This window comes from Rhagoletis zephyria, unplaced genomic scaffold (genome assembly GCF_001687245.7).
Source record: "Rhagoletis zephyria isolate East Lansing unplaced genomic scaffold, Rhagoletis_zephyria_1.1 Rzeph_scaffold_01879, whole genome shotgun sequence".
Classification (NCBI taxonomy): Eukaryota; Metazoa; Arthropoda; class Insecta; order Diptera; family Tephritidae; genus Rhagoletis; species Rhagoletis zephyria.
The window spans coordinates 1-26,264 of NW_016158963.1; the positions used below are offsets into that span (position 1 = coordinate 1).

At 37.0% G+C, this 26,264-nt stretch overlaps 4 protein-coding genes across 7 annotated transcripts in view; 1 reads left to right on the forward strand and 3 right to left on the reverse strand.

The window, feature by feature from the left end:
* The first annotated feature begins 255 nt into the window (after positions 1-255).
* On the forward strand, positions 256-14,368 carry LOC108365461 (uncharacterized). The gene is made up of 6 exons (XM_017619489.1): positions 256-322; positions 2,984-3,259; positions 3,345-3,660; positions 3,728-3,878; positions 13,015-13,131; positions 14,035-14,368. The coding sequence occupies exons 1-6, from the start codon at positions 299-301 to the stop codon at positions 14,150-14,152; spliced, it is 1,002 nt and encodes a 333-aa protein (XP_017474978.1). The 5' UTR covers positions 256-298; the 3' UTR covers positions 14,153-14,368.
* On the reverse strand, positions 8,277-10,415 carry LOC108365458 (uncharacterized). Its single transcript, XM_017619486.1, has 2 exons — positions 10,150-10,415; positions 8,277-10,084 (listed from the first exon to the last, which is right to left on the reverse strand). Exons 1-2 carry the CDS (start codon positions 10,250-10,252, stop codon positions 8,277-8,279), a joined length of 1,911 nt encoding a protein of 636 aa, XP_017474975.1. The 5' UTR covers positions 10,253-10,415.
* Positions 11,259-18,204, reverse strand: LOC108365459 (uncharacterized). 2 transcript variants are annotated; one of them, XM_017619488.1, is made up of 2 exons: positions 16,468-18,204; positions 11,259-11,464 (listed from the first exon to the last, which is right to left on the reverse strand). In XM_017619488.1, the coding sequence occupies exons 1-2, from the start codon at positions 17,687-17,689 to the stop codon at positions 11,367-11,369; spliced, it is 1,320 nt and encodes a 439-aa protein (XP_017474977.1). In that variant the 5' UTR covers positions 17,690-18,204; the 3' UTR covers positions 11,259-11,366. The 2 variants fall into 2 exon arrangements, with proteins under 2 accessions (XP_017474977.1, XP_017474976.1); XM_017619487.1 differs by lacking the exon at positions 11,259-11,464 and having other exon boundaries at positions 16,174-18,204.
* Positions 18,205-20,124: 1,920 nt separating this feature from the next.
* LOC108365462 (COPII coat assembly protein sec16-like) overlaps positions 20,125-26,264 on the reverse strand; it is a 34,834-nt gene continuing 28,694 nt past the window's right edge. For 2 of the 3 annotated variants that reach the window (XM_017619490.1, XM_017619491.1), the window contains exons 5-8: positions 22,831-24,225; positions 21,165-21,372; positions 20,916-21,065; positions 20,125-20,852 (exon numbers count right to left, since the gene is read on the reverse strand). In XM_017619490.1, the coding sequence (XP_017474979.1) occupies positions 20,781-20,852; positions 20,916-21,065; positions 21,165-21,372; positions 22,831-24,225 (1,825 nt within the window). In that variant the 3' untranslated portion in view covers positions 20,125-20,780. The remainder of the gene's footprint in view (positions 20,853-20,915; positions 21,066-21,164; positions 21,373-22,830; positions 24,226-26,264) is intronic. The other variant, XM_017619493.1, reaches the window with a different exon arrangement.

Sequence of the window (26,264 nt, forward strand, 5' to 3'; positions counted from 1 at the left end):
TTTTTTTTTTTATTGCTGGTCGTGTTTCAGTATTGAAGTGCTAGGATCAGTTGATCGCGATAAGCGTAATGATTTATTTATTTTTATAATCAAAAGCAAGGAAGTCAAATTCGATAGCAGAAATCAATGAAACAAAAAGTGCATGCAATTTTAACAGATGCTATTTAATATACTTCTCATAATCATTGTTTACCTATTACTTATGACATTATATTTAAAGCGATATGTATTTATATTATTTTCGTTTATGTTTTCTGTTTTTTTTTAGCTTAGACGCTTTCAAAATAAATAAATCATCATGCAGTCCCTGCTAGTTGCATTGGTAAGTTTCTTCTTTTTATTTTATAATAAATATATTTCCATCCATTAGTTAGAACGTTCAAAAATATTATTCAGTAAATAAAAATTTGGAAAGCATGCTGTATATTCCCAAACTCTTATGAGTTTAACGAAAAAATCATAACATTTGAAAGGGATAAATTACCATTAATTACGCTAAAAAGGCTGACAAAAAGTTTTTTTTTTTTTATTGAAAGAATTGATCAGCATAGCGATACACCTCGATTTAATAAAAATATTTTAAGAAATACCTATTTAAATTGAGTAGAAAATTAAAGCAAAGAATTCGTCCAGAAAACAGCAATCAGGGCACATACCACCCATTGTGCTGGTTGCCACCTGTCTAAAAAAATCAAATTCAACTTGAATTAAAAGTACTTTTTTTACTGTTAGACGAAAGAGGCTTACCAAGGCTGTAGTTTGAAAATAGTTTGAAAAGCGTTGCCACCTGTTTAAAAAGTCTAATTTAAATTAATTGTTCGCAATCAATTTGAAAATTTTAATTATAATGCCAAACGAAAGATTGTTTCGGAACCTTTTGTTTGAAGATTTTGAATATTATTATTACAAGAGTTTACCTGTTTATTCAATAAATTTAAATTATTATAACATTATGGGTATCAATCGAAATGGTTTTGAAACGGTTTTATTTTTAAACTATGTGTAGGAGGGTTTCCACCTGCTGGAAAAATTAAATTTTACTTGAACTAAGGGAGTTAGGTAACTGGAATTTGTATCACAAAATATTTACTAATTTGAATATTACAATATGGGCAATATGGAAAACGCTTAATTTCCTAACTGCATGTTCCTGTTTAAAAACTCAAATTGGGCTTCAATTTAGGGAATAAGAAAAGTGAAGGAGGTTTCACTTTGAAAATATTGAGAGGGAGTTAAAAAAAATTAGAAACTTCTATATTTTTAACTGAGTTTAAATGTGTTCAGTTTATTTAGAAATAAATTACACGGAATGTAACTCGCAGAAACTCCATACACTCAGCGAAGCGGGTGAGGGCAATCTAGTCTAGAAGATTGCTGGGTTTTAAAGAGCTCAGCTTTTCGTTTGTCAGCTCAGCGCTGCCAAGAGTCGCATACCTAATCTTTACACTGCAGGAAGCCTCGAATCCTTCTAGGCATTTCTAAGCAAAATTGTCGGCCAGTTACTATGGCTAAAGCTGGTTCAAACCAAACGGCCTGGTGTCTTATTACTTCTGATTGACCTGGTGCACAAATTGAAACAAATTCGTTATGTTTTCCAACATAATTTAGTCGAGGCTTGCATTACCGAAGTAATCTGGAAGTTCTTAGGTGGCTACCCAATGCCGTGTTGTCGCACGTAAACTCTTGCCACACTACCTACTTTCCTCATTAAAGATTCCAAATATCTATATTCTCCAAGAGAAAAGTGAGTGCTGGAATTAAGCCAACATCAACCTTAGCGAACTCAACATTTTTTAACTTCTCAGCTAAGGTAATGGTGGCTTAATATCTAAGGACAAGACACTTGCGTCTAAATCTCCAACAATTTCCGTCTCACCCCACCCAGTACCATACCAACATCTCAAGAGCAGAGAAGGCATGCGAGCAGCACATGGCGACTGTCTTTTGAAACTTGGCGAGCAGATTTCCCAAGCTATTAATTGAGAAACTGTTCCACCATACCATGATGTATGTCCTAGGCAATTCATCTGGTGGCACTCAACGTACCCTTACAAAAGAAATACGAATATTTGCCCTACTTTCGCGCTGTTGGCGTCACTGTACTCGCTGAGTCCTGGAAAGAAATAACCTTTCTGTAAGCTTACGGGGAGAATGGACGAATATGCCTTAGGCATAACATATATATAGTTTAAAAGTGTTTATTGTGAGAGTCTCAAATTTTTAAAGCCAATGTTAATCAGCCAAAAAACTGCATACCTTCTCAGGCGCGATCTCCATAATTGCATATGGCATAATCAAGGGCTTCAACAGAATATTGTCATGAATATTTTTATAAACACCGGTCATAAACTTGCGCCTACTCAGAGACCTCAGAGAAGGCATTCACAATGAACAACCCAGGTTCTGACAGTTTGACATAAACGGAAAGGGTCGGATTTTTATCTGAGTACGGGCTGTCACTGCATCATCACTCCCCAAAACCTCTGGTGAGATTTTATATTGTTAAAACAACAACAACAGGTTTCTGTCTAAGCCAACACAGAAACCTGTTTAAGAAGGGTTAAAAGTTGGACTTTTTGGTAAGAAATGTTAATTATTTAACGAAATGTTCTGTATTTACTCCAATTCCTTAAGTCGCAGAAGGTTATCGTTTTCGATAAATGAAAATTCCAATAAAAAATTCACCAGTAACATTCTTCATAGAACATGTTCGTAGAATATCTTTAACACTCTAATTGTAAGTTTTTCAAAAGTTGGGACAAAAGGACCAGATGTAGTAGGAGTTAGAGGGTTAGTACCTTCCACAAAAACTTACACACAATATTTTACTATAGGTCTCTTTAGGTTTTTATATAGGTCTATTTATAGAAATTGTTTAGTAAAATTAGAAGGGAAGAAATTTAGTTGAAGGATTAAAAAAAGAACCTTGAAATGACTAGACGTATCGTTATTTAATAAAATAAAATGTCTCCTCTTGTCTTAGGCTGCGATCTGCAGTTTAAAGTTACAATCCGTGCTTGGTCATGGACGACTGATGGATCCACCCGCGCGCAATGCCATGTGGCGCTTTGGATTTCCAAATGCGGTAAACTACAATGACAACGAACTCTTCTGCGGTGGATATGCTGTGCAATGGGAACAGAATGCGGGGAAATGTGGGGTGTGCGGTGATGCGTATCATGTGAAAACGCCACGCCCACACGAGGCGGGTGGTGAATATGCGAAAGGGATAATTTCACGGTACTACGCGGCAGGGCAGGTGAGTAAAAACTATGATTATTTTAGCCACTAGGTGGGATCTTCATTTGTTTTTTCTTTTTTTTTTTTGTTTTGTATTTTTCTAGGAAATCGACGTAGAAATCGAACTTACTGCCAATCATTATGGCCGTTTCGAAATGTTCCTCTGCCCCAACAACAATCCACGTCGTGAGGCTTCACAAGAATGTTTCGATCGCTTTCCACTTTACATTTCTGGTAGCCGGCGTGAACATCGTTTTCTCATACCACGCGATGCACCCAAGAAAGAGATATTCCGCTATCGTGTCCGTCTGCCGCCCTATGTCACGTGTACGCAATGTGTGCTGCAATGGACCTACTACACAGCCAATATGTGGGGCAAATGCGGCAACGGCACCGAGGCGGTGGGTTGCGGTAAGGCGGGTAAGTAAACGCCTTTTTTTCGTAACTTTTAGTTGAGCTGCTAATTTAGAAATTCTATTAACTACAGAAACATTCCGGAACTGCGCCGATATTGCGATCGTATCCAATACGGGTGGCGGTGTACCGCCAATCTTCGTGAATAACAAATCTCCTTATCTACTTTACTATAGAGATTATCGTGCGCCGGAGGATAATAACGTATTCCCGCTTATTGTACGGTAAGTAGGGGTGAGGTTTTGTGGATGGAGAGAGTTGTTATGGATCAACATAAAGCTTAACAAATTGAATTGCAATATTTGATTTCGCGCTAAACTGATTATTTTTATTTGCTTCGCTTTTTTAGCAACACTTCAAGGCATTAAACTGAGAGCAGTAGGATAAGATGCTTCTTGAGTTTTTGATTGCTTTATGCTGCTTTTGTTTTTCTAATTTTCTTTTTTTTTGCTTATTATAATTTTTTATTTGTACATACTGTAGTCTCCGGTTAAGTATCTAACTTTCCGTCTTAAGTACCACATTGAAAATTCTAGTGCCTTCTAATGCTATGACAAAATATTAAATCGATTACTCTATTAGAAAAGATATACGCATGAAAGTAGTTATAAACGTTTCTTCTTTTCGCATTCGGTGAATATAAATTGGAATAAATTCCTTCATGTAACATAAAATCATAAAATATTTCTCGATAATACTTAACCGGAGTTTACTGTATACGTAGAAAAAAACGCGTAGCTGCTATATTGTAGTTAATTTGGTTTTGGTATACATATATCAAATTTACAGTTAGAACTATCACAAAATTTATTTCAACACAACTTAACTTAATATGTATTATTATCTTATACATAATACACTCACTGTTACAAATATAAGTATGCACAAAAATTTATATGGCGAAGTTGTTTTATTTTTTTTTTGTTATAGATAATAATGCTTTGGTGTTGGCAGCATTAAAATTTTGTAAGAATTTTATCATCGCCAGCGAGTTACAAATATTCTAGAGTTCGGATTTGTATGTTAAAAAAAGCACAAAGATTGAAGCAATCTTGGATTTATATGGTTTTTATTAAAGAATATTCTATATTTTTATAAAAAAATAGAATTAAAATTAAAAAATTTTAAGATGACTAGTCAAATCTTGTCAATATGTGAGTGTCGTAAAGTTATGAGAAGCACTATATTATGATGGCAAAACTATAAGGAAATTGTTTGAATTGGTATACACTTTGCTTATAATTATGATTATTTTTTATCGTGAAGATCTGAGCTCTAGTTGTATGATCAAATAGACCCTTTTAATTTTTAATTCTATAACAAAGGCATTGTGAGCTCCATAATTGAGTTTTTAGTTGTATACTCACTGCTTCCACTCAGGTTATATTACTCATTCTATGTATGTATGTACTTAAGTCCCAGAGAATGGATTAAAAGGATAGGGAAAGACAGGCGAGGTGGGAATTTAATACTCTTCTGCAGACTTACCTACTAGACTCGTTTAGTAGTTTGTCGAGAAAAAGGAATGTAGCTCATCCATCCTCAATACGTCCGACTCAAAAATGTGCCATCTTAGTCTTGCGAAGTCTCATCTTCCAAACAAGTTTTGCACAGGGAGGCCTCGATAATGGCCATGGTGAACATGTCTTCCTATAGTTTGTATGCCGATATCAGTTCTATCAGGGCTCGTAGTTCACTCCTCCTCTCTCTGAGATGTAATCCCACCCATCCCAGTTGCTGGCGTTTTCAGGAGACACTTAGCAGTTTTACAGGTGTCAGTGTTGCACCAACAGTTCTCATGAGCCTTAGGCTGGGACCTAGATTTTTTGCATCCCTTTGATGGCTCCTACCACTCACGGCCAAGATGTTATTAGCCTCTCATATGAAAGCTGAAAGTTTCTTGGTAGACGAATTTTTAACCATAACCATAAGAACTGAAATATTGATATCACATAATGTGCGCCGACGTCTTCAAAGCAAGCAGGCTCTGTCGAAATACCAATCTGGTGCATGTGAGAGCGCGCAGGGGATTATGGCCCGCTAGTTAGCCAATTAGCAACTTGATATTGGCTTTTGCTCAAGAAATTTATATATTTCCTAGCAAAATGACAACCAAACATTCTGGCTTGTTTAAGGCCCCCTACCTCACCCATTACTTACTGTGTTCTGAGTTTACCCACGCATCAATTATGAGCCTCGAAGAGGACCAACTAAGTCCTCAAATCAGCAATTTCCTCGAAGCTGCTGCTGGAGGTGAGGGGAGTCCAACTTAGGAGTGACTCTATGGCCGCAGTTGAACAAGTTCTCATTGCTCCTGTCACCGACAGTAGAGCCCTGCTTTGGAGTTTGTTCAGATGTTAAACGGAAGTTTTTACAGCGTTTTTGGCCACCGGAATATGGAGGCAACTCATTTCATTTTGCAACCGACTTCAACCCCAACTTCCTGGACTGTGAATTTTTGAGTAGGAGCGAGCGGTTTCCAAGGCCTTAAGTGTAGCCGCCTTTCTCCAATTATCCATTCTGCTACACTAAGTATTGCAATAGGTTTCTGAATAAAAAGCCGTTGTTATTGTACCTAAAACAGAAAAATATCTGAAATAACCTTCCTTATGCCATGCAGCACCAGTTCCATTTTTAGTTGTGGAACCTTCGTAATAGAAAGTTTTTACAGAGCTCCCCAAAACAGTGTCTTGATCTCTTCATTACTCTTTTGTAAGAAAGCTTACGACGTACTTTCTTCCAAAAGAGACTCCAGATATCAATGTGTCATTAGATCCAAAAGAATGCTGTCGACACATTGTTTCCATTGGCTTCTCATGCCGCAAACGTAATAAATAAAAAATAAGAAAACACTGTAGCCAGGAAAAAAAAGAAAAAAATCTAATATACCACAAACTTGCACTTTATTATATTAAACTTTAATGGGCTACATGGTTTTAATATTTTTTGTTTATTACGCTTATTTTTTATAATAAAAGTAGCGGAAAATATATTTTATAGCGTTTTCTTTTCCAAAAAAAAAAAATGCCTTTTCATTGCCCGCTTCTTTGTATTTGTACGCTGAGGGTAATTTTAGTTGTCGTTCTTTTTACCTTTATCAAAATTCAATAATTTTTTTTTATTAAATGCCACTAAATTTACGAAAGGGATAGAAAATATTTTAAAACCAAAAGGCTAACTTCAAGCGAAACGCACAACACTGTACATAGTCCTTATCCATCAATGATCAAAAATTATTCGCGCCTTTTTGCATAAACGTTTCTTGTGTTAAATTTTTAAAACTTTTTGATTTTATATCCAGAGCTACTTTTCTCACAGTGCAGCTAACCGCCTGAAGGTATGCAATGAAAGAGTTACTTTGCAGCGCCATCTTCAAGCTGAATGAGCTGTTAGCACAAATAACATGGTTTGTCAACTTGATGGCCAGTTGGCGCACCGACATGCGCTCAATTTATTAAAATAAAGTAGGTGTCGCCCTCACCGACATGCGGAAAAATAACTAAAAAATTTAAAAAAATACCGGGAAAATTTTACTAAAAAATTACTAACAAATGTTCTTCCGGCATTACCAAATTGTCGTTATTAGTTAATGACAATTAAAAGTATGAAATATGCACTCGGAAGTATGGCACAATCGAAGCTTGTTTGCAAGCGCTGAAAGGGGATACCACACAGCAGTGTGTGAGTGATTCTAGGTATTATAGCTCATAGTAAATTATCCAAATGATGAAGTTTCACAAAACTTATTAGAGTACACAGTACATACTTTGCAAACAAAAACTCGTGAAATACAGTATAAAAGAATAAGTTCTTAAGGAAGATTATTATATATTGTCGTCATTAATGGGCTGAGTTGGTCAATTTTTAAAAAAGCAAAAATCTGTTCAAAATAACATAGGAAATACTTTTAGGACTGTCCTACAAATTTCAACAATATGTGAGAGTTAGTTAATTAATAAAATATCTAAGAAATAAACAAAATGTCAATCAGGTCCGGGCTTTTTGCATTGATAAATAACGGCGATATGTGTTTGTGAGCAAACTTGAAAATATTAGAGAAACGTCGAGGCGCGCCTCAAACGGACCTCAAACGGACCTCAGACTGGCAGGAAGACCGGTTACCGATCCTAGCAAATGTCTGGAATGTTAAGAGACGGTAAAATTAGTTTCACGAAGTAAAAAAGCCTTTCGGCCATGCCTATCATTAACTTAACATAAGATCCATTTATAAATATTAGAAACAGCACACCTTTTATAAAAACTCGTATATTTTACTTCGCTAATTTCGAGAATTTTACCTATTATTAATACATACATATGCATGTACATATATAGTAAGTAGTATTATACATCACAAAATCGATGTAAAAGAAGTTACAGAAATCAAATTTCTTCTTTTAAAGAGCAGACAAATTTTCACTTCTGTAATTTCTTGGTCCGTCAAGAATTTTGAACTATTAGTTAAACCAAATTAATTGGAAAAGTTAAGAATTTCTTATAAGTTAAAAGTGCAGGAAAAAAGCAAACCGTCGAACAATGACCATGCAATACAAGTAACAAATCTCTAGGACTGAGACAAATATTCATAGCAATAAATTCGCCATCGAAAACTGGCATCCACTTCAACACCTTAAGTCAGGATATGTGACAGCCATAATAAGTAGCAAGAACACTGATATTTGAACGCTGCCCACCAGTATGGTCTTGAACAAATTATTCTTCGGATCAGTGTCATTGTACGGCGACAACGGTGTTGTACGCTTTCGTATACGACGCCGCTTTCGCCCACGCACTGGCGCCTCACACACTCGAGGTACGTGTAGTTCTTTATTTTCTGGTTCAGTTGGCAAGCTTTGCGCTTGCTGTTGCGGCGCGATCGGTGGCTGTTCATTAAAGAAGGCATCGGTTAGAGTGTTTTGAATCTCTTCGATCTTCAGTGGCTCTTTCACATACTTGTAAGGCACACAAACACTACGCGCACTATCACCAACCTGTGTCGTCGACAATTTCGCGGCTGGCGCTGCCGCAACCAAATCCTTTGACAGTGACACAACACTTTCTATGCCCCCTATTACACAAGGACTATAGAGAAAGCTGTTAAAGAAACAAGGATCTTGCTCCAACACATTAAAAGGTGCGAGTGTATTCTTGGGCTTCAGGTAACGCCTCAACAAGTCGGGGTTCTCTTTTAGTCGCTTGAACGTAGTGCGCTTGAGCTCGCTGTTATCTTTGTGGGAGGGTAGATAAAAGTGATGATTGGCTTGTTCCTTCAGTTCGACAATGGTCTTGAGCTCCATGCGGAATTTCTGTAGAATACCCACGCATCTGCGTATACCCTTGGGCATAAGCGCAATGCTTGCATATTCCACATTGTCTGGGTAGGAACAGTGCCACTTGTTGGCTATGGGTATGGCCAACTTGTTGAGCTCGAGTAATTTTAGTTCATTTTGAGACACCGTGCGCTTTAGCGTCGCCTCCAGTTGTTCACCCAAAGCTTTCAAGATGATTATCTCCTTTTCCAACGTTGGTACATTCTTGAAGATCACATCCACTTGTGGTTTCTTATGCGCCGAATTTGGTGTGCTTGGCTTATGTGTTGCTATAGTGGATGGGCAGTCGGTCTCTGGAAGTTCGTGTAAGTTTTTTAAAGCCAATTTGACAACCATTTCTTGACGTATTATCTCTTTCAACTGCGTTTTGAGTATCTCCTTGAACAATATAGAATCGTTTGGCTGGAGATGTCGATGGCGCTCATCAGTCTTCACCACATTTTTGATCACCGATATCTCCTCGGGTTCCATATTCTTTTTCCTGTTGTCCAAAAGGCAGCAAAAGTTTGATGTTATGTAGGCGCTCATATTCAAGGACTCGGTGGTTGGCACAGGTATGAGTGGAGCAACCACAAAGTCCTCCAACGAATCTTGTGACTCAACTTGATTCACTATTTCGAAATCATCAGTATCATAATCTTTGATGCGCGGCACTGTTACCATGGGACTCATGTTCTCGGATCTGGGTGAAGTTTTTGCGGAATCCGATTCGTCCGAAGAAGTTCTAGAATCGCAAATACTGCGCGCTGTCATAATCTCCTTCACAGATTTTATACGCTTGCAACTGAATGTGCTGTCATCAGCTTCCAGCTCAGGTGTGTACACCGCTTTGCCTTTAATTATACGGTAAGATTTCTTCTCCATAATCCGCTTGTTGAGATTTGTATTTGGTGTAAGCGGCTTTTTGTTAGTTCGTTGTCCCAGCGGGCGCGCCGGTTGCAATCGCATCGAACACTTGGCCGGCATATGGGTACGGCCCTTGCTGCCGATCAACAAACTACCTTCATTGCTGGCGCTCTTCTTTACTTTGCTCAAACGATCCCAAACGGTTTCCTTGTTGGTCTGTCCTGGTGATCGCTCTGAGAGCGAACGAAAGGTTACTGCAGTCATTTGAAATCAGTATGACGAAATTTGTTGAACTTATTGGTCAAATGTGTGAACTCACCTTTCTGCAAGTTTTTCAGCTTTCGACGCAAGTCCTGGTTCTCGTTTTCCTTCTCCATTTTCATCAATGGATTCGGCTTACATCTGTTCACTAAATTCGGCATTGTCCATACGCAGTGCAGTGATCGTTTGCTGTTGGTAGTTTATAAAATTTAAAATGTTTTGTTTATGCCAATTATGCGCATTTTAATTAGTAGGTAATTATTAAAATAATTTAATATTTTATTGGGTATTTATGTGGAAGGCGTTTAAAAAGGTCTAATTATTATTTTTTTCAATTTTATCATTCAAAACTTGTATTTTAATGAGAACTTTGCAATTGTCTACTTTCCCAAATGAAATTATTTGAGTATGAATTTTGGAACGCAGTTTGGTTTGGAGCATGCTGCTAATGAGGAAAAAAGTTTGGGTGTTGGAAAAGATTTATAAAATGACCAGTACTTTACCGGATTTAACAAGATCTCGGTCACGGTTGTTTTGAACTCAGACCTTCACAGAGCGGTGGAATTGTGTTTACTTAGAAAATAAAATTCAAAGAAATGTTAAATATATTCGCTATTTTTTTCTCGAAGTCATTTTTGAAATGAAGGAAATATCGATTTCTTTTTGAAATGTTTCATTACTAATATTCCGATTTTTGGGTTGCCAATTACTAGGGATGTGCCGGGTATCCGGTAGATATCCGAAATCCGGCTCAACCGGTCGTTTTTCTGTTACCCGGCTATTTTTATTTTATTTTTCTTTTAGCCAATATCAGGCCGGATTCCCGGATTTCAATTGTAGAATATTCAATTTTAAAATCTAGTTCAGAATTTTTTATTTACGTTTATAATCAAATTTATTACTAAAAATTTGTAGAGTTAAAAAATTATGTATTTTTCGTTATGATGAGAAGCATTACCGCATTATCGGGCAACAACCTACTTCTATTTTCAACATAAGCGCTACCCGATGCACTAAACACTCGTCAGAAGTTCACTGATGAAGGTGGTACGTAGAGACACTTCATTGCCAGTGTAGCAAATTTGAAATTCTTTGCGACTATGCTTACACCAAATTAAAGGATCTTCTTATCTGGGTATAAGGGGGCGCCGTAAATATTTCTACATTTCTAAATCGCTGCCTTTTTTCTGCGTCCTACAAATTCGCTGAAATTTTGTATATGCGGTATTCTTCACTTAAGAATGAGTAATGTGGAAAGTGGTAAATGTCGACGCGCTACCACGCCCACAGCTCTTGTGGGCGGAAATAGTAAATGTTATCCGATTTTGATGAAATTCTTATTATACGCTGGGTATAATTATAAAAGCATAAATCTGAAAGAACGTCAAAATTGGCTTACATTATCGTCCACCAATTCTAGAAGAAGAGGCGCAAATTGAAAAAAAAAATATTTGTTTGATGAAATTTGGCGTACACTGCTCGTTTACGCCAAAATTTTCCAATTTGGAAGATAATAAAGAGTATCTACTTTAAGTTCGTCCCGTGACTGCAAATATGCATTTTTATCAAAAATTCTTGTTGGTTTAGGTTATTTGGACATTTTGCCATGAATCTGCATAACTGCTTTTTCAAAACGTGGATCACAAAATATTGCAATAATGAAGCATTACGGGACGATACGGGAAGCGGGGCGATATGTAAGCATGCATGATTCATAGTTCGATTTTCATCACATTTTAAAATAAAAATACATCAACCACGCGCTTTTGCTTAGTGGCATCCATTGTTGTTTATCTTTTGCTTTGGACGTTTCTCCTCTATTTACCAAATCCGATATCCAAATATCCGAATCCGGCTCTTATTTTTTATTATTTTTTTATTTTATTATCCGGCACATCATTACCAATTACAAAAATTAAAATTAATAAATGTAAGCGCATATTTAAAACTTACATAATTATTTGGTTTTTCACATGGTGAAATTATACCAAGTGAAGTAATAAGAGCAAAAAAAAAAAGATTTATATAGATTTGACACTTATTGGAAAATTTGCAATTAATTTCTTTTACCGACTTCATAAAAAGGAGGAAGGTTATCAATTCGTCGGAATATATTTTTTGTTTGTTTGTTACCGCATAACTTTGGACTACGTTAACCTATTTGAATAATTCTATTTTAAGGGAAAGGCGTTACCTCACAGGTGGTCTCATCCTAATTTGGTTTAAATCCGATCGTTGGATCATGAAGAAATTAAAGTTAATCTTAAATTTTAATATGAGAATTGAAGTCGGTTTTGCTTTTTGCTTAAAAGTTACTTGTTTTTTATAAGACAGGCGAATGACAAAATAAAAACAGGAAAGATCTTTTATTACTTACCAAGGCGAATTTATATAAGGTGGTGTTACTAGATCAGCTGATTTTGTGTATGTGTTTCGCCGCACGGCTTCTGATGTCAAATTGAAAAATTTTGTTTGAATTTCTACACACACTCTTACAGATTTTGACAGTATATGCCGCCAAAGCAATAACAAAATACATGTAAATTTTTGTTTTTGTATTCATGCTATCACCTTATAATAATTCGCCTTGATTACTTACTTAACCTGTTTATTGAGCCATTGGATATTCATAGCTTGCTGGTTCTATACTGACGTCTGATTTTATTTAAATAAAAATGTATTTTTTCCAATAGATCCTATATTGGAGTATGGTTTTGGTTTTGATTTGCCTTTAGTTTCTTCGAAATTGTTTCGTGGCTTTACGAAACTTTTTATATATATTTTTTTTGTGGGTTAAAGCAGAAAAAATTTATTAATAAGCACTATTTCAGTAATTTAGTTTTAAAGTTGGAATTATTAAGACTCAATGAGTAATGCTAAAACCTTCCACTGATTTTCTTCATAACTTTTGCTTTTTTTTCAGTGATCAAAAATGTATTGCCGCTCCAGCATTCCGTACGATACCGGGCATGGATAACTGGTGTGAAACTAATTGCTTGCGTTATCCACCTAATTGTCCGGAAACTGCATGTTACTGTCCGTAAGTATCTACAGATATTAATGTTTAGTTTTAGTTTTTATTTTTATATTTTATTTCATTTTGTTAATTTAATTTTTATTAGTTTTGTTTAGCTCAGCTTAGTTAGGATTAGTTTAGATTTGTTTAGTTTAGATTAATTTCGATTAGCTCAGATTAGTTGGGTTCACTTTGAGGTGAGTTTTATTCAACTAAAAATTTAAGCTATGTATTAGATTAGTTTCTGTGGAAGACTTAGCCAATATAATTATGTCCCCTATGAGTACCAGGAGGCGACCCATACTTCTAACCGAATTTATTCCACAGTGTCACTGCGGTGACTGTTAAACCAATTACTACCACTGATTAATCTGTAGAGGTCCGATATTTTCACCTCCATTATCTCCGTTCGATATTGATATGTCCAGGAACCTAACAGGAAGAGGTTTTGATGTGACTCAGTGAAGCCAGCGATGCACAACATTTTCCAACTATTTTCGACTTTACTACATTGGAACATAATGATTTGAATTCGGCCTGGCTGTCAACGAATATAGCGGCATTCCCTGACAACGGCTCACTCTACCGTATGAGGCTAGCCGCCTTTTCTATGGCAAAGATCTCCGCCCGTCACACCACTATTACTTACCGTCAAGAGCACTGCGTGCCCGTAATTGGTCTGCTTCCACAATTTGCATTCCTTTATTCCCATAGTCCAATACGAATACCCCTGCTGGCTTGAAGCAAAAAATGATGTACATCCCTTCCTGATATTAATACCTCATCCGCACACTCAGTGTAGTTAGTTTAGTTTATTTTGCTTTACTTTAATATAATTTGTTAATAATTTAATTTTAATTTATTCTCAATTAATCTAAATTTAATCTGATTTGGCTTATTTTTTAATTTTAACTTCCACTTCCACAGTAAAGACTGCGTTGCCATTGGCGAACTGGAGGGACGTGAGGGTGCGGACACATATTGTATGGATGAATGTCTGAATTATAATTCAATATGTCCAGTGGATAGATGTCGTTGCTTCTAAATTGGGAAATCTATGGAACGCTGTCTGTAAAAGTGCCGCCAGCACTCACAGTTCAGATTTCATGGAACGGAGACTAATGTATAAGCCGTTATGCTTACGAGAGACGAATCAAAGCTGTGCTACGAATTCTGTGCCTTTTTTAATTTGCTTTTATAATTTTTGTACGATTTAATAAAAAAATATATACATACATACATATACTAAAAAGGTTATACATAATTTTTATTAATTCTACAAAAAATCGCATCCCCGAGGAGTTAAAATCAGAATTTCCATCGCTTTACATGACCAGAAATTAGAGCTCTTAGAAGGCTTAGTTTTCACTTCAGTAACAAGAGTAACCCATTTGGTAAGCACCTTACGAGGTAATAAATGTTTTCTTTCTGCTTTTGGTACAAAAATTCTCATCTTGACTAATGTCGTACAAAATGAACAGCTCCGATGACGCCTTACGTCAGAATTGGGAAAGACTTCCCCGAGCCGTTTGGCACCAAACGGGGTTTCATGTGATTTCCTTAATCTAATGTTGGAGAAATAAGAGCCGCAGAACTGAACTGCTCAGGAAGAATTTATTACAAGAGCGTGCAATTGCTGGCGTATGCCGCTGACATCGACAGACCGCGAAGTCCAAGCAGGATAAGGAAGCAAAGCGATTGTGTCTACGAGGACAAGACGAAGTTTATCCTGTCAAACAGCCAGCGCATTCGCGGCTCGGCACCCACGTCACTGTTAACAGTTATAATTTCAAGAAAGTAGAGAATTTCGTTTACTTGGGAACCAGCATTATCACCGATAAAAATGTCAGCATGGAAATTCAACGCAGAATCACTCTTGCCAACAAGTGCTACTTTCGACTGAGTAGGCAATTTAGGAGTAAAGTCCTCTCTCGACATACGAAAACTATACTCTATAAGTCACTCATCATGTCCGTGTGGGTAACATCCAATGAGGCGGCTCTTTTGATTATTTGGGAGAAAGACTTTGCGGAAGATTTACGGGCCTTTCGCATTGGCGACGGCGACTATCCAAGACGATGGAACGATAAGCTGAATGAGGTTTACAATTACATGGACATAGTGCAGCGAATTAAAATAAAGCGGTTCCGCTGGCTTAGCCATATCGTTCTAATGGACACCGACGCTCCAGCTCTGAAAATATTCAAGAGGAAGAGGAAGGCCCCACTGCGATGGAAAGACCAAGCGGAGAAGGACTTGGCTTCACTTGGCCTTTTCTAATTGGCGTCATTTGGTACAGAAGAGAAACTTTTTTTTCGCCGAACGTTGGGGTCGGCGGTCGTTATTTTGTTATATCGCCGTATTTTTCATTATATCTTCGGTATTTACAGTCGGACCCTAAAGTATGCTATATCGATGTTTTTGCCTCAAGGAGAAAATTTGCTATTTTCTATAATGAAGTATTTCTATATTCCACTAGAGCTACATATTTAAAAGAGATCAATTTTTTATTGCCAAATGTTGGTGTTACCGAAAATTGTAAAAAGGTGACTTTTAGCTTCTGTAAAAAAAATTTAGAAATTGTGTTGCAAACTTGTGTTGCATACTTTAGACGCAGGAGCGTACGGCGAACGTTTTTTGTTTGTTTGTAAGGTCTAATGTACATACAAGTATAATAATAGGTAAAGTTTATTAATTTTGCTTTTAAATTTTTTTATTAACTGAAATTTTTAACTGTGCTGTGGTACAATGGCAGTTTATTTGATTAAGTCTATTTGGAATGAACTATGGTGTGTCTATGTAAGCGCCTGCATAAGAAATAGCAGCAAATTCGAATATACTAACATTGTAACTTGGCACATAAAACAAGAGTTAGCAAATCTTCTAAATATATACATACGTATGTATCTATGTATGTATAAAAATGCCAAAATAATCATATAAAAATATTTTAAGTTCACGCTGTTTTCACTTACTAAAGACTAATTGTAATATTTTGGCGTGTTGCCATGACTAAAAAAAAATACAATCCTCATAGAATTTTACATTTTAATCCAAAAATAANCTTCACGCTGTTTTCACTTACTAAAGACTAATTGTAATATTTTGGCGTGTTTCCTTGAATAAAAAAAAATACAATCCTCATAGAATTTTACATTTTAATCCAAAAATAATGTACACCGCATCTTCTTTCTGCCTATTGAGACATACATACATACATACAGCAAAAGCTATTCTACTTCTCCGTTCCCATTTCGTGCGCCTCTACTGCTGCGGCAGTCTGATGTTCGAAAATACTGCGAATCTTCTCAAAACCTAACTCTGAAGCCTCTTTCTGTGCCGCATGCACAATCGGCTTACCTATTTTCACATATTGCTGCACCTTGCGTCGCGTATCCATTTGATTGGTGCCCTCGTCAGTAGTTCGTGCTCCTGTGCAAATTGTCGTAGGATCCGGCAGTGGTTGCATCTCCAATGGAGCGAGCGACTCAACGCTCAGCAACAGCTCACCGAGCGATAGATCACTCTCCGAATCAGGTGGCGCAAGTTTGCCACACAGTTGACTAATTGGCAGGTCAGTGTCATTGGAAATTCCGCGCAAAGTATACTCTTCCGAGTCTTCTTCTTCGGTATTTTCTATGGAAGGTTGCATATAACAACGACCAAGTGTGTCAAGGCGATGGCGTGCAATGAGCGCGAGCCTGCGCCAGTGTCGTCTCGCGCGAACATGTGGATCTTCTTCACTTTTGGCAGTGCCATCTGGCTGGTTGGCGATTGTTCGAGAACTGCTGCTTGTGCATATATCGGCAATGCTTTTGCGACGCTGTGCAGAATCGGTAAACGACATAATCGGCAGCTCATTAGACTCAGCGGCACACGCGAATTGGCATTGGGAGTCTCGTTCCAGCATATGTGCAATTTGTGAGTTGGTTAACAAGCTAATTGATGCGGCATCAGTAGTCTTTTTGTGGCTTTCTTTCTTGACTTTCTTCGCTAGATTGCGATGGGAACACGAGTTGCCAAACGATAGTCGAGTTTTTAGTTTCTCTTTTAATGCATTGAGTCGTTTTTCCCCAGCGAGTACCTGCTTGCCAGCCGGCTTACGATGCGCTGTTGCAATCTTTTGTATATTCATGCGCGAACAATCATTACCATAACTGATGCGTTTATCTGAACGCGCTTTGCGCTCCAATTCGATGCGCGAAGGCATGCACTCGACAGCAGCACCCGACCCCATTGTATAAAGACGCGATGTACAACGATCAGCCAACGCATTCATTTTCGAATACTCCTTTCCCAGCGCCTTGGCCTTGACCAGCGTCTCCATACGCATCTCCTCGTTTGTTTTCAAACGATCTGGGGCTACGCGTCGTTGTTTGCACTGCGATGATGACTCCTTGATTTCTTCGATCTCGCGAAATAGGCGCTTCAAGCGTATCTGACGCATCTTTATTTCGATTGTACGATCGTTGAACGCCTTAATACGTTCATATTCCTCCTTCAACCGCTGCAGCTGGCCATTCTTTTTGCTGGCACTAACCATGCGTCGAAAAAATGGTGTCGATTTGATTTCATAGGACATTTTGTACTACGACTAGCTGATCGCGCTCCGGCCTATTTCACCCTTCCCCGCTTTCTTTGAGCTGCATGCAAACGCATACAAAAACAATTCAAAACTTTTGGTAGTGATTTCTTACGCCTCTGTTTTTCAGATAACAGAATTAAGACTTGCGAAATTTTTTTACTTAAAACAATGAATTTAGTTGACACTCAGAAATTTTGGGCCGCTATGGCTAGTTTTGCGCTTTGTGAGAAAAATCTCGGGTTACGCTAATTTTCAGACCAATCACTTTTTATTATGTTTTTCTGAATTTTAAATATCAAACTTATTTTCAAAATGATAAGAAAATCTATTAAAAATAAATTTATCGGCACATTATCAAAGAAGGAAACTTTGAACGTTTCGGGATAAAGTTGGAGAATAACAACAGGTATGGGCCCCAATGATCAACAGCGTAAAATTGGCAACATTAAAGGTTAATTTAGCGCTGGAACATCTGTATTAAGCCAAAATAAAATTAAAGTTTTTAAGGAAGGGAACTTAATATTAGGTTAAAAAATTGTCTATGGAACCCAGTCCTAATGGTATAGCTTACATTTACGCTAAATTAAAAGTCAGAATCGCCACTCCGAGATACCGAACTATTTAGTTACCGAATTAAGATATATCCTTATCTACATCTTATCACCTATCTGTGATTAAGTTTTGGTTATCGATTCATAAGTTTTCTGACATATGTATGTATGTAACTGCCTTTTTTATTATCTTTCAAGGCGAATTTATATAAGGTGGTGTTGCTAGAACAGCTGCTTTAATTCGCCTCGGTACACATATGTCAAAACTCCTTATGAGTGAATGCGAAAGAAAGAGTGTTGGCATTTTCTTTCCCTCTTCCTCCTTGAGCGAAGAATAGCTGGAATTTGACATTTGTGTACCGAAAACGAAAACAAAAGGCATGTTAGTTTTTGTTTTTGTACTACCGCTACCACCTTATATGAATTCGCCTTGATTATCTTTGCAAGATTTTAAAATTTATATATATATAAATAAACAAGTAGTTGGAAAATATAATAGGCTGATATAAAAATCCACCTAAGACTTAACTGTCATCGGTGATATTAATGCTGACCTTATATAACGCTGGGCAGAAGAATTTACTATTAAATTGCAAAGTCAGAACAGTGATGACAGGTAAGTCCCAGATGGGTCCTACCATCACAAAGTAGTTTTTGTGAAAATTGCAGATAGATAGTATTGAATATAAGCCCTCGATGTGTGCTAGGTATTTTATGTTACTTTGTGCCCGTGTAAGTTTCTTTTCAAAACTGCATATAGCCTCCTAAAGAAACAAATACATGTATAATTTATTTTAAGGCATATGTATTTATGTATGTTTTTACCCGAGTTATCTGTAATTTACACATCTTCCCTGTGGGGAAAATCTCTAGTTCTGAACTGGTGCGCTTCTAGTACATTTAGACCTAGTACTGGTTCGCGATAAATCTCTTTTGCATGCAAGCAACTGGCGAATTTAACATGGCGATGTCCTAGGAAGTGTCAATTGCCCCCCGCTGCATAACTTTTTCGATAGTTCCGAACTATTCCTAAATTCTATAGTTCCGAACCAGTTCTAAAATCGACAGACGAAAGAAAAAGGTATCACGATTTTTCAATCTTTTCGGTTCTTCCGTGTGCGATTTTACATTATTTTCAAAGAAACGTTTTTTCAATTTGAAATTTAATTTGTTTGAATGATTGTAAAGAAATGTACGTTTACTTACCTTACTGTAGCTGACTTTCCAGAGGTGCTCGCTGTTATTGGTTAGATTCCAGAAGGCTCCAAGATGTTAATATGTTAACACAAAGCTTTGTTTTGTATTACCAAACTATGAAATAGCATCTGCGAAGCACAGAATAGAAGCGTATTTGCTGCTGCATCCCTTATTCGATAGTTCCGAAATAGTTCTAAATTCGACAAATAGGATCTAGTTCGTTCTGCATCACTTTTTCTATAGTTCCGAACCATTTCTAAATTCGTCACTTTAGATATCGATTTGTAGTGAAAAAAACTGAAAAAATTAGTTTCTTAAAAGTACCACTTTTCGCCGATTTTGGACTGGTGGGGATATAGTTCCTATCGGACTAGTTCCTTTTTGGCGATAAAGACCTAGTACGGAACTAGAAATTTGATTCACTAGTCCGCGGTTTCCCTGCAGGGTTTATACATATGCACATGTGTATGTACATAGTCATCTATGTATATACTAACATGTATGTATGTACAAACATTGACATTTGTTGAACGCCATTGAATTCCCCATTAAAGGCATTGCCTTAAAATGCTTTGAATTTAGTTTAAACAAATTTTACATCCTTTAGCGGCATGACTGGCCTCTTAACAAAGAAAAGCCAAATTAATAAAATGACTTTAAGTATATAAAGAAAATGCAAGTTCATATAGGTATGTACGATTGTATGTATGTAAGGTTTAATTTGACAGTATATAATACATGCAAAATATATCTTTTTTTTATATATATATTTAAGCTTATATTTAGCTAATATTATCAACGTAACACTGTGTGTAAATAAGTTTAAAAATAATTTTGTTAGTAATTCATATTTGTAATTAATAATTATTAAAATAGTCTGAAGACAGGTGTACGTACTTATTTAATTAAACTGAAAATGCTGAGATTTCAATAGAGCAATGAAAATCAAAATAAAATTAAAATATACATTTTTTTCCAAATTAGATTTATATTTTAAATTGAATGCCAATGAAATTGTAATTATATGAGAAATTAGCGTAAGATGAAAAGTACGAGCATGGAATCGTTTAAATGCGGCGACAATGTAATGCTTCCCACTAAGCATGCCTAAATTGTTAGTAAACGAGAAGGGTATGCAATGTCCAATGTCTAGCGTGTTAATAAACGCTTGCACTTTGCTTTTCTTTTGGAACTATACTTTTACAAATTATATGCAATTTTTTCTCAAATTAATTTTCGTCATAAATGTATCACAAGGCGGCTGTAAGTCACTGTAACTTTTCTAACACTGCTTACTATTTACTACATTCAACGGCCCGAAATGCGTCTCATTCTGGTTGCTAAAAGAGAAATTTCTTCTTTTTCTTTTTCAATTTCTGCTTATCCATATTTAATTCAGATTCGTCAGCATCCTATAGCGTGAAAAAAAACCATTAGTGATTTGCAGTTAAATTTTGGGTGGGGATTTAGCTAACCTTGTCTGCATCAATTTTCTTGCTTTTGCTTAGCTTTTTCGATTCCTTTTGTTTCTTTTTCTCCTTCTTAGAAAGCTTAGCTGTAATTTTTCGCGAGTCGGTGTCTTCTTCACGCTGCGCGCTATGCATTTCTAAGCGTTGTTTAATGCTCTGCAAGCGAAATATTGAAAATTGGATTATTTCATATTCTTTATCAGATAATTGTTAACTAAGAAATAAAGCGAAAGTTAAATTTTGATATACACTCACCAAATCTTCTTCGGCTTCGCGTAGTCTGTCCATTTCCAGACATTCCACCACCTCATTCCGTAATTGTACCACCTCCACCAGGCGTGCAATGAGCGCTTCTTCGCGCGCCTTATCCGAATCGGTTTTATTGCGTTCGGGTTGCGCCATTAGCACGCGTATTTCATATTCTAAATCGGCTTGCTCTTGTTCCAAGCGATGCTGGCGACGTCTGTTGGTTGAGAAAAGGATAGAAATTTGTTATATTTTATGTAGCTAAGCTAAATCTTAATAATACATAGGGGATAAATAGCAGCGACCATAAAGGTTATGAACTTCATAATAAAAATCACAATTTAACCGTTAAAATTGGATTTAAATTTCTATAAAATCTTATGATTTAATTTTTTCGATGCATTTTTGATTTTTACTTTTTCGATCATATTACACTATGGAACACAATAGGGCCTATTCTTGTTTTCGTACGAACCGAACATTTGAAATTTCTGTATAGAAAATGATAGGAAAATTTCATAATAAAATTATTGTTTAAAAATCTAAAACCTCGCTATTATAATTTCCATTCGCACTGTCATCAGGTATGTAACTTGAGAACAGGAATCGCTGCATCTTTTAGGCGCATGATCCAAAAATCTGAATATAGCAACCAAATTTACTTTTTTTTTTAATTTATCTTTTTTGGCCTATATTTGTGAAAATAGCATACAAAGCAAATATAGGACAAACAAAAAACGATGAATTTTCAAAACTTGGAGGGAGGAAAAAGTTTGGCCGCTATAGGTAGTCAGATTTTTGGATCGTGATTTTTTTTTTCTCGAGAACACGAATTGATCTAGTAAAACTGGGTATGAGGCATTCTTCTTATGACCAACAGCTATACAGCCTGGTATATGCGCACTCTAAAGTTAATTTTTGTTCCACAGTGTTATATCCTCTATATTCAGAATTAGTTTTTTAGATCATAAAACACTTAAATAGGTTAAAAAATGATCTACAAAAAAATACAAAATAACTATTCAACTAAATAAACAATATTAAATATAATTGTTATAAGGCCATAAATAGCTAAAAAACAAATAATACAAAATAAGGATTATTTTAATCGAGAAAATAAAGATTACAAAATAGCGATTCAATTTGACCGAACAAATAAATATCTTAATTTAACGGCTGCGAATTAAGCTTCATACAAATGTACATTTAGATCCTGTGGCTTTTTATTGCGTGTGTTTTACACTAGAATATATACTTCATATATTCGTTATTAAATCTTTTGAAATGACGATTCCTGGCACGGGTCATTGCGATGTTTATATATAGAAATCGCTCCCATAGGACAGTAAAAAATCAATTTATCGGTTTCGTGCCACCGTTTTGCAATTCACTTTGTCGAATGATTCACCTAAAAACGTCGGTTTTCACCCGTGCGCTAACCATTGAATTTTTGGCGTAGGTCATAGGTATTCTTTTCACTAAACGCAATATTGATTGAAGCAAAATTTTATCGGCATGCTGAACTTGTCTTATATCAGCGCTTAATTAAGCTAGCTTTTCGATTAAATACTTGATTGATTGCATGACATTTTGATTAAATTAACTATTGCTCTATTGGATTAACGAGCGATTAGCTAAAAATGTAGTTATTTTTTTTTTAATATTCAATACTTACAAATACATTAGCTCGGCTTGTCGGCGAAACAGTTCGTTCTTCTCGTTGACCAGCTCGAATAGTTGCAGTATTAAATCTTCCACCTCCTTCGAGTTCTGCACATGCTCCGCTCCACCACTGCTAGATGGCTTCTTGCCATCTGGCGCATCATCTGCTGTAGCATTTGTACCCAATAGTTCACCATTTTGTCCCTCGCAACGATCACGTATCATTTTCTCTAATATAACACCCTGCTTTTCGAGGCCCTGCTGCTGCACTTCAATGATCTCCAATTCGTGGCGTATCTCTTGTAGCGGCAACATTTGCAACACCTTGCGCGGCGGTATGGGTAACGCTGGCGCGGGGCCCTTGCGCCGCTTCCACTTTCCATGCGCCGATTTGTTGTATGGCGTCGACGACATGTCGCAGTCTTCTGCGCCGGACGAAGCGGATATTTGTGATTGTCGATTGCGATTTTGCGCCTCCTTGTTGTCCTTCAACTTCTCGAGCTGGCGATCGTGTAGCCCTTCGAGCAGCGGATTCGATTCGCGCGTCGGCGTCTCCATGCTAGGTGGCACAAGGACACGTCGATACACGACATTCGACTCCTCCTGCTCGCTATAGCGCAATAGCTGTTGCTTTTGCTTGGCGTCATCGCATTTGCCGCTGGCATCGCCGTCGCTATTGGTTTGAGCGCTCGCATCAGCGTCCTGTTCGTCTTCCAGCAGGCTAGCGTCGAGCGGTATGACACGACGTGAACTACGCTGACTAGCTGTGCTGTTGATCACCGCGCCAACTGGCAACTTTAAGCTGTCCACTGACAGCTGATTACCCTCCAACAAAGCTTTTTCTTCGTCGGATAACTTCGAGTCGGATTGTTCGCCTTGCAGAGGGTAATTAAGCGAGTTTTTTGACGCCGTGCCATTTGTGTGCTGTTGCTGTTGATTTGGTTGCTGCTGCTCCGCTTGTAGTAAAGTGGGATCGAGTCGCGCAGGTTTTGGTGGCGCTGGCGCAGGACGTTTTTTGCGACCTAACTTCGGTGTGCCAACAGTGCTCGAGCTGGGTGTAGATGCTTTCGAACTATCCGTCTGTCGATCAACAGCGGTTGTGGACAGTGTGGTGGATGTAGGCGCAGGGAAGAGCTCCTTGGCGAGCGGTGTGGGTGGCGCGGGTGCTTTGCGGGTTTTGCGCGAGCGTATGGTGCCGCCCGCTGAAGAGGTCAGAGAGTTGTTGGAGCCGCGTACTTCCGCGTTGCGTTGCAGACTATGCGGTGTGTTGTTGTGAGTTGCGCTGGCAAGCGAATTGGCGCTGCCATAGTAGTCGCTGGAATTTTGCAGAATATACGGTGAGGCGGATTGTGCAGATTTATTGGTGAGACGAGGCGTGGGTTCCGGTGTGGGATTTTGTGATTGTGATCTAAGTTTGTGCGGTGGTATATATTTGTATTTTAGCATTTTTTTAATTGCAAAACGTTTCGAATTTTTGTCTTGGTGCAAAAGTGCAGTGTCTATTATATTGCTGTCGACATTTTAAATTGATTAAAAAGGTATTTGACGTTTTTAATTTGGTACAAGAAGCTTCTTCAAGCAACACAATTTATTGCTCATTCTCTTGTTTTATTTGTTCAAAAAAAGAAGAAGAAATATCCACAGCTGTTTGTTTCGGTCTAATGCAACACTCTACTGACTATCGCCGCTAATAACTGAATTTAACTTTCGTTTGAGTTTTCCATGGCCGATGTCGTTGGCAAGTGAATACCAACTGTTCTAAAAGAATTACAAAAACCTAAGCCAAAGCTTAACAGGCACAAATGTTTTGTTATTCTTCAGCAAGCCCCGATGAGTAAACTGGCTCCGAAGTGTACTCTTGGCAAAGTTCTTAATTAAAAAGAAATTTGTTAAAAGCGCACACCACAGACAAATGATATAGGTAATGGCGTGTGTATGCGACTAAATATATATGTACGCATACTGATATTAAAAAAGGCGACTACTCATTAAAATGAAACTGCTTTATAACAGGCGCAAGTGCGGAACTCAAATGAGGCGCAAGTGTCTTTATCATAGCAGTGGTTCGTTGACCATGCGCGCAAAAAAAAAAGAAACAAAAACAAATCACAAAACAACTTGGCACCTCCACACTTGCACACTAACAAAAAGCAAAGCGCACACACCTTGCATAAAACGCAAAGAGAACCTTAAACATTTTAATAAGAACCTCCATTTAATTCAACCGATTCACCTGATCACTCAGACAACTCACTCATTAATTCATTAGCATACATATGTATGTACGTTTTTACAATTATATTTGTATTTAATAAGTACTATATGGGCATGCCGCAAGCCAGGAAGCCATAAATGCAAGACAACAACAACAACAGCCGTTCAACGCTAAAGTTATCGGGGTCCCTTAGTTACAGAAATGGAATAACCCGAATAATAGCGGCACATTCTACAGTTAGATTATGAAGTACATACTTATGTACATATGTACATACATTAAGCCCCATCATAATGGACTAATAATAAAATGGCACAAAAGCTGCGCATGCGTGGTATTTAAAAAGCTGAAAATGTTGATATTTATTGAGTCCCACGGGAACCTGCCGCAAGGCGCTTTTTTTTAAATGGCACTGTACAATTGACCTTTGACATAGTTACCACAACAGTCAGGTTAATTGCCCAAGAATATATGTACATACACTCTGTTGCAAAAGGCTGCCGGTTCGAAAACGCTCTATCTCAGCAAATGGTTGAAGAAAATTTGGTTTGAGAACTTAGTTCAAAAACGCCCTATCTCAGCCGTTGAAAATATAAAAAGGACTCGAAAAGAATATAAGAAAAAAAAGAAAAAAATATAAGAATGTGACTTTTCTATGACTTTTGCATTATTAGTTCCGAAAAACCTTAAAGCAGACTGACTAGTTGTGATAATAGCGGATTACAGCTGCGAGTAAAATAAAAGCAGCAAAATTCAAAATCATGTTGTTGGCAACTTATGTTTACTTAAGTATTTATTGTGCAGTTTTCTCACGTAGGTTTTAAAATTTATCTGGCCTTCAAACATTTTTTTTTCAGATAAATTTTAAAACCTTCTTGAGAAAACGGCCCTTGGAATAATCAATTTTGTTCATGCGTTTTATGGAAGAAAGTACGCTACATCCTCCACAAAAAAAAATTTAAGAAATCAACGACAATTTTTAGCGACTTGAAACTTGCTTTTTATTTTACTAGAATTAAATAGGCTACAAAACAGCATAGTCAGAATCCTAAGAAATCAAACTTCATTTATATAGTTTCTGATATAGATCGACCCATATTTTAAATTTAAAAAAAATAATTAGTTTTAATCAACTTACTCAAAACTGACAAATTCGCAAAAAAAACATTTCAGCTTGCTGCAGTTTTACCTATTTTGGTTGATTTTTAGGAAAAAACATGGTACAAACGAAA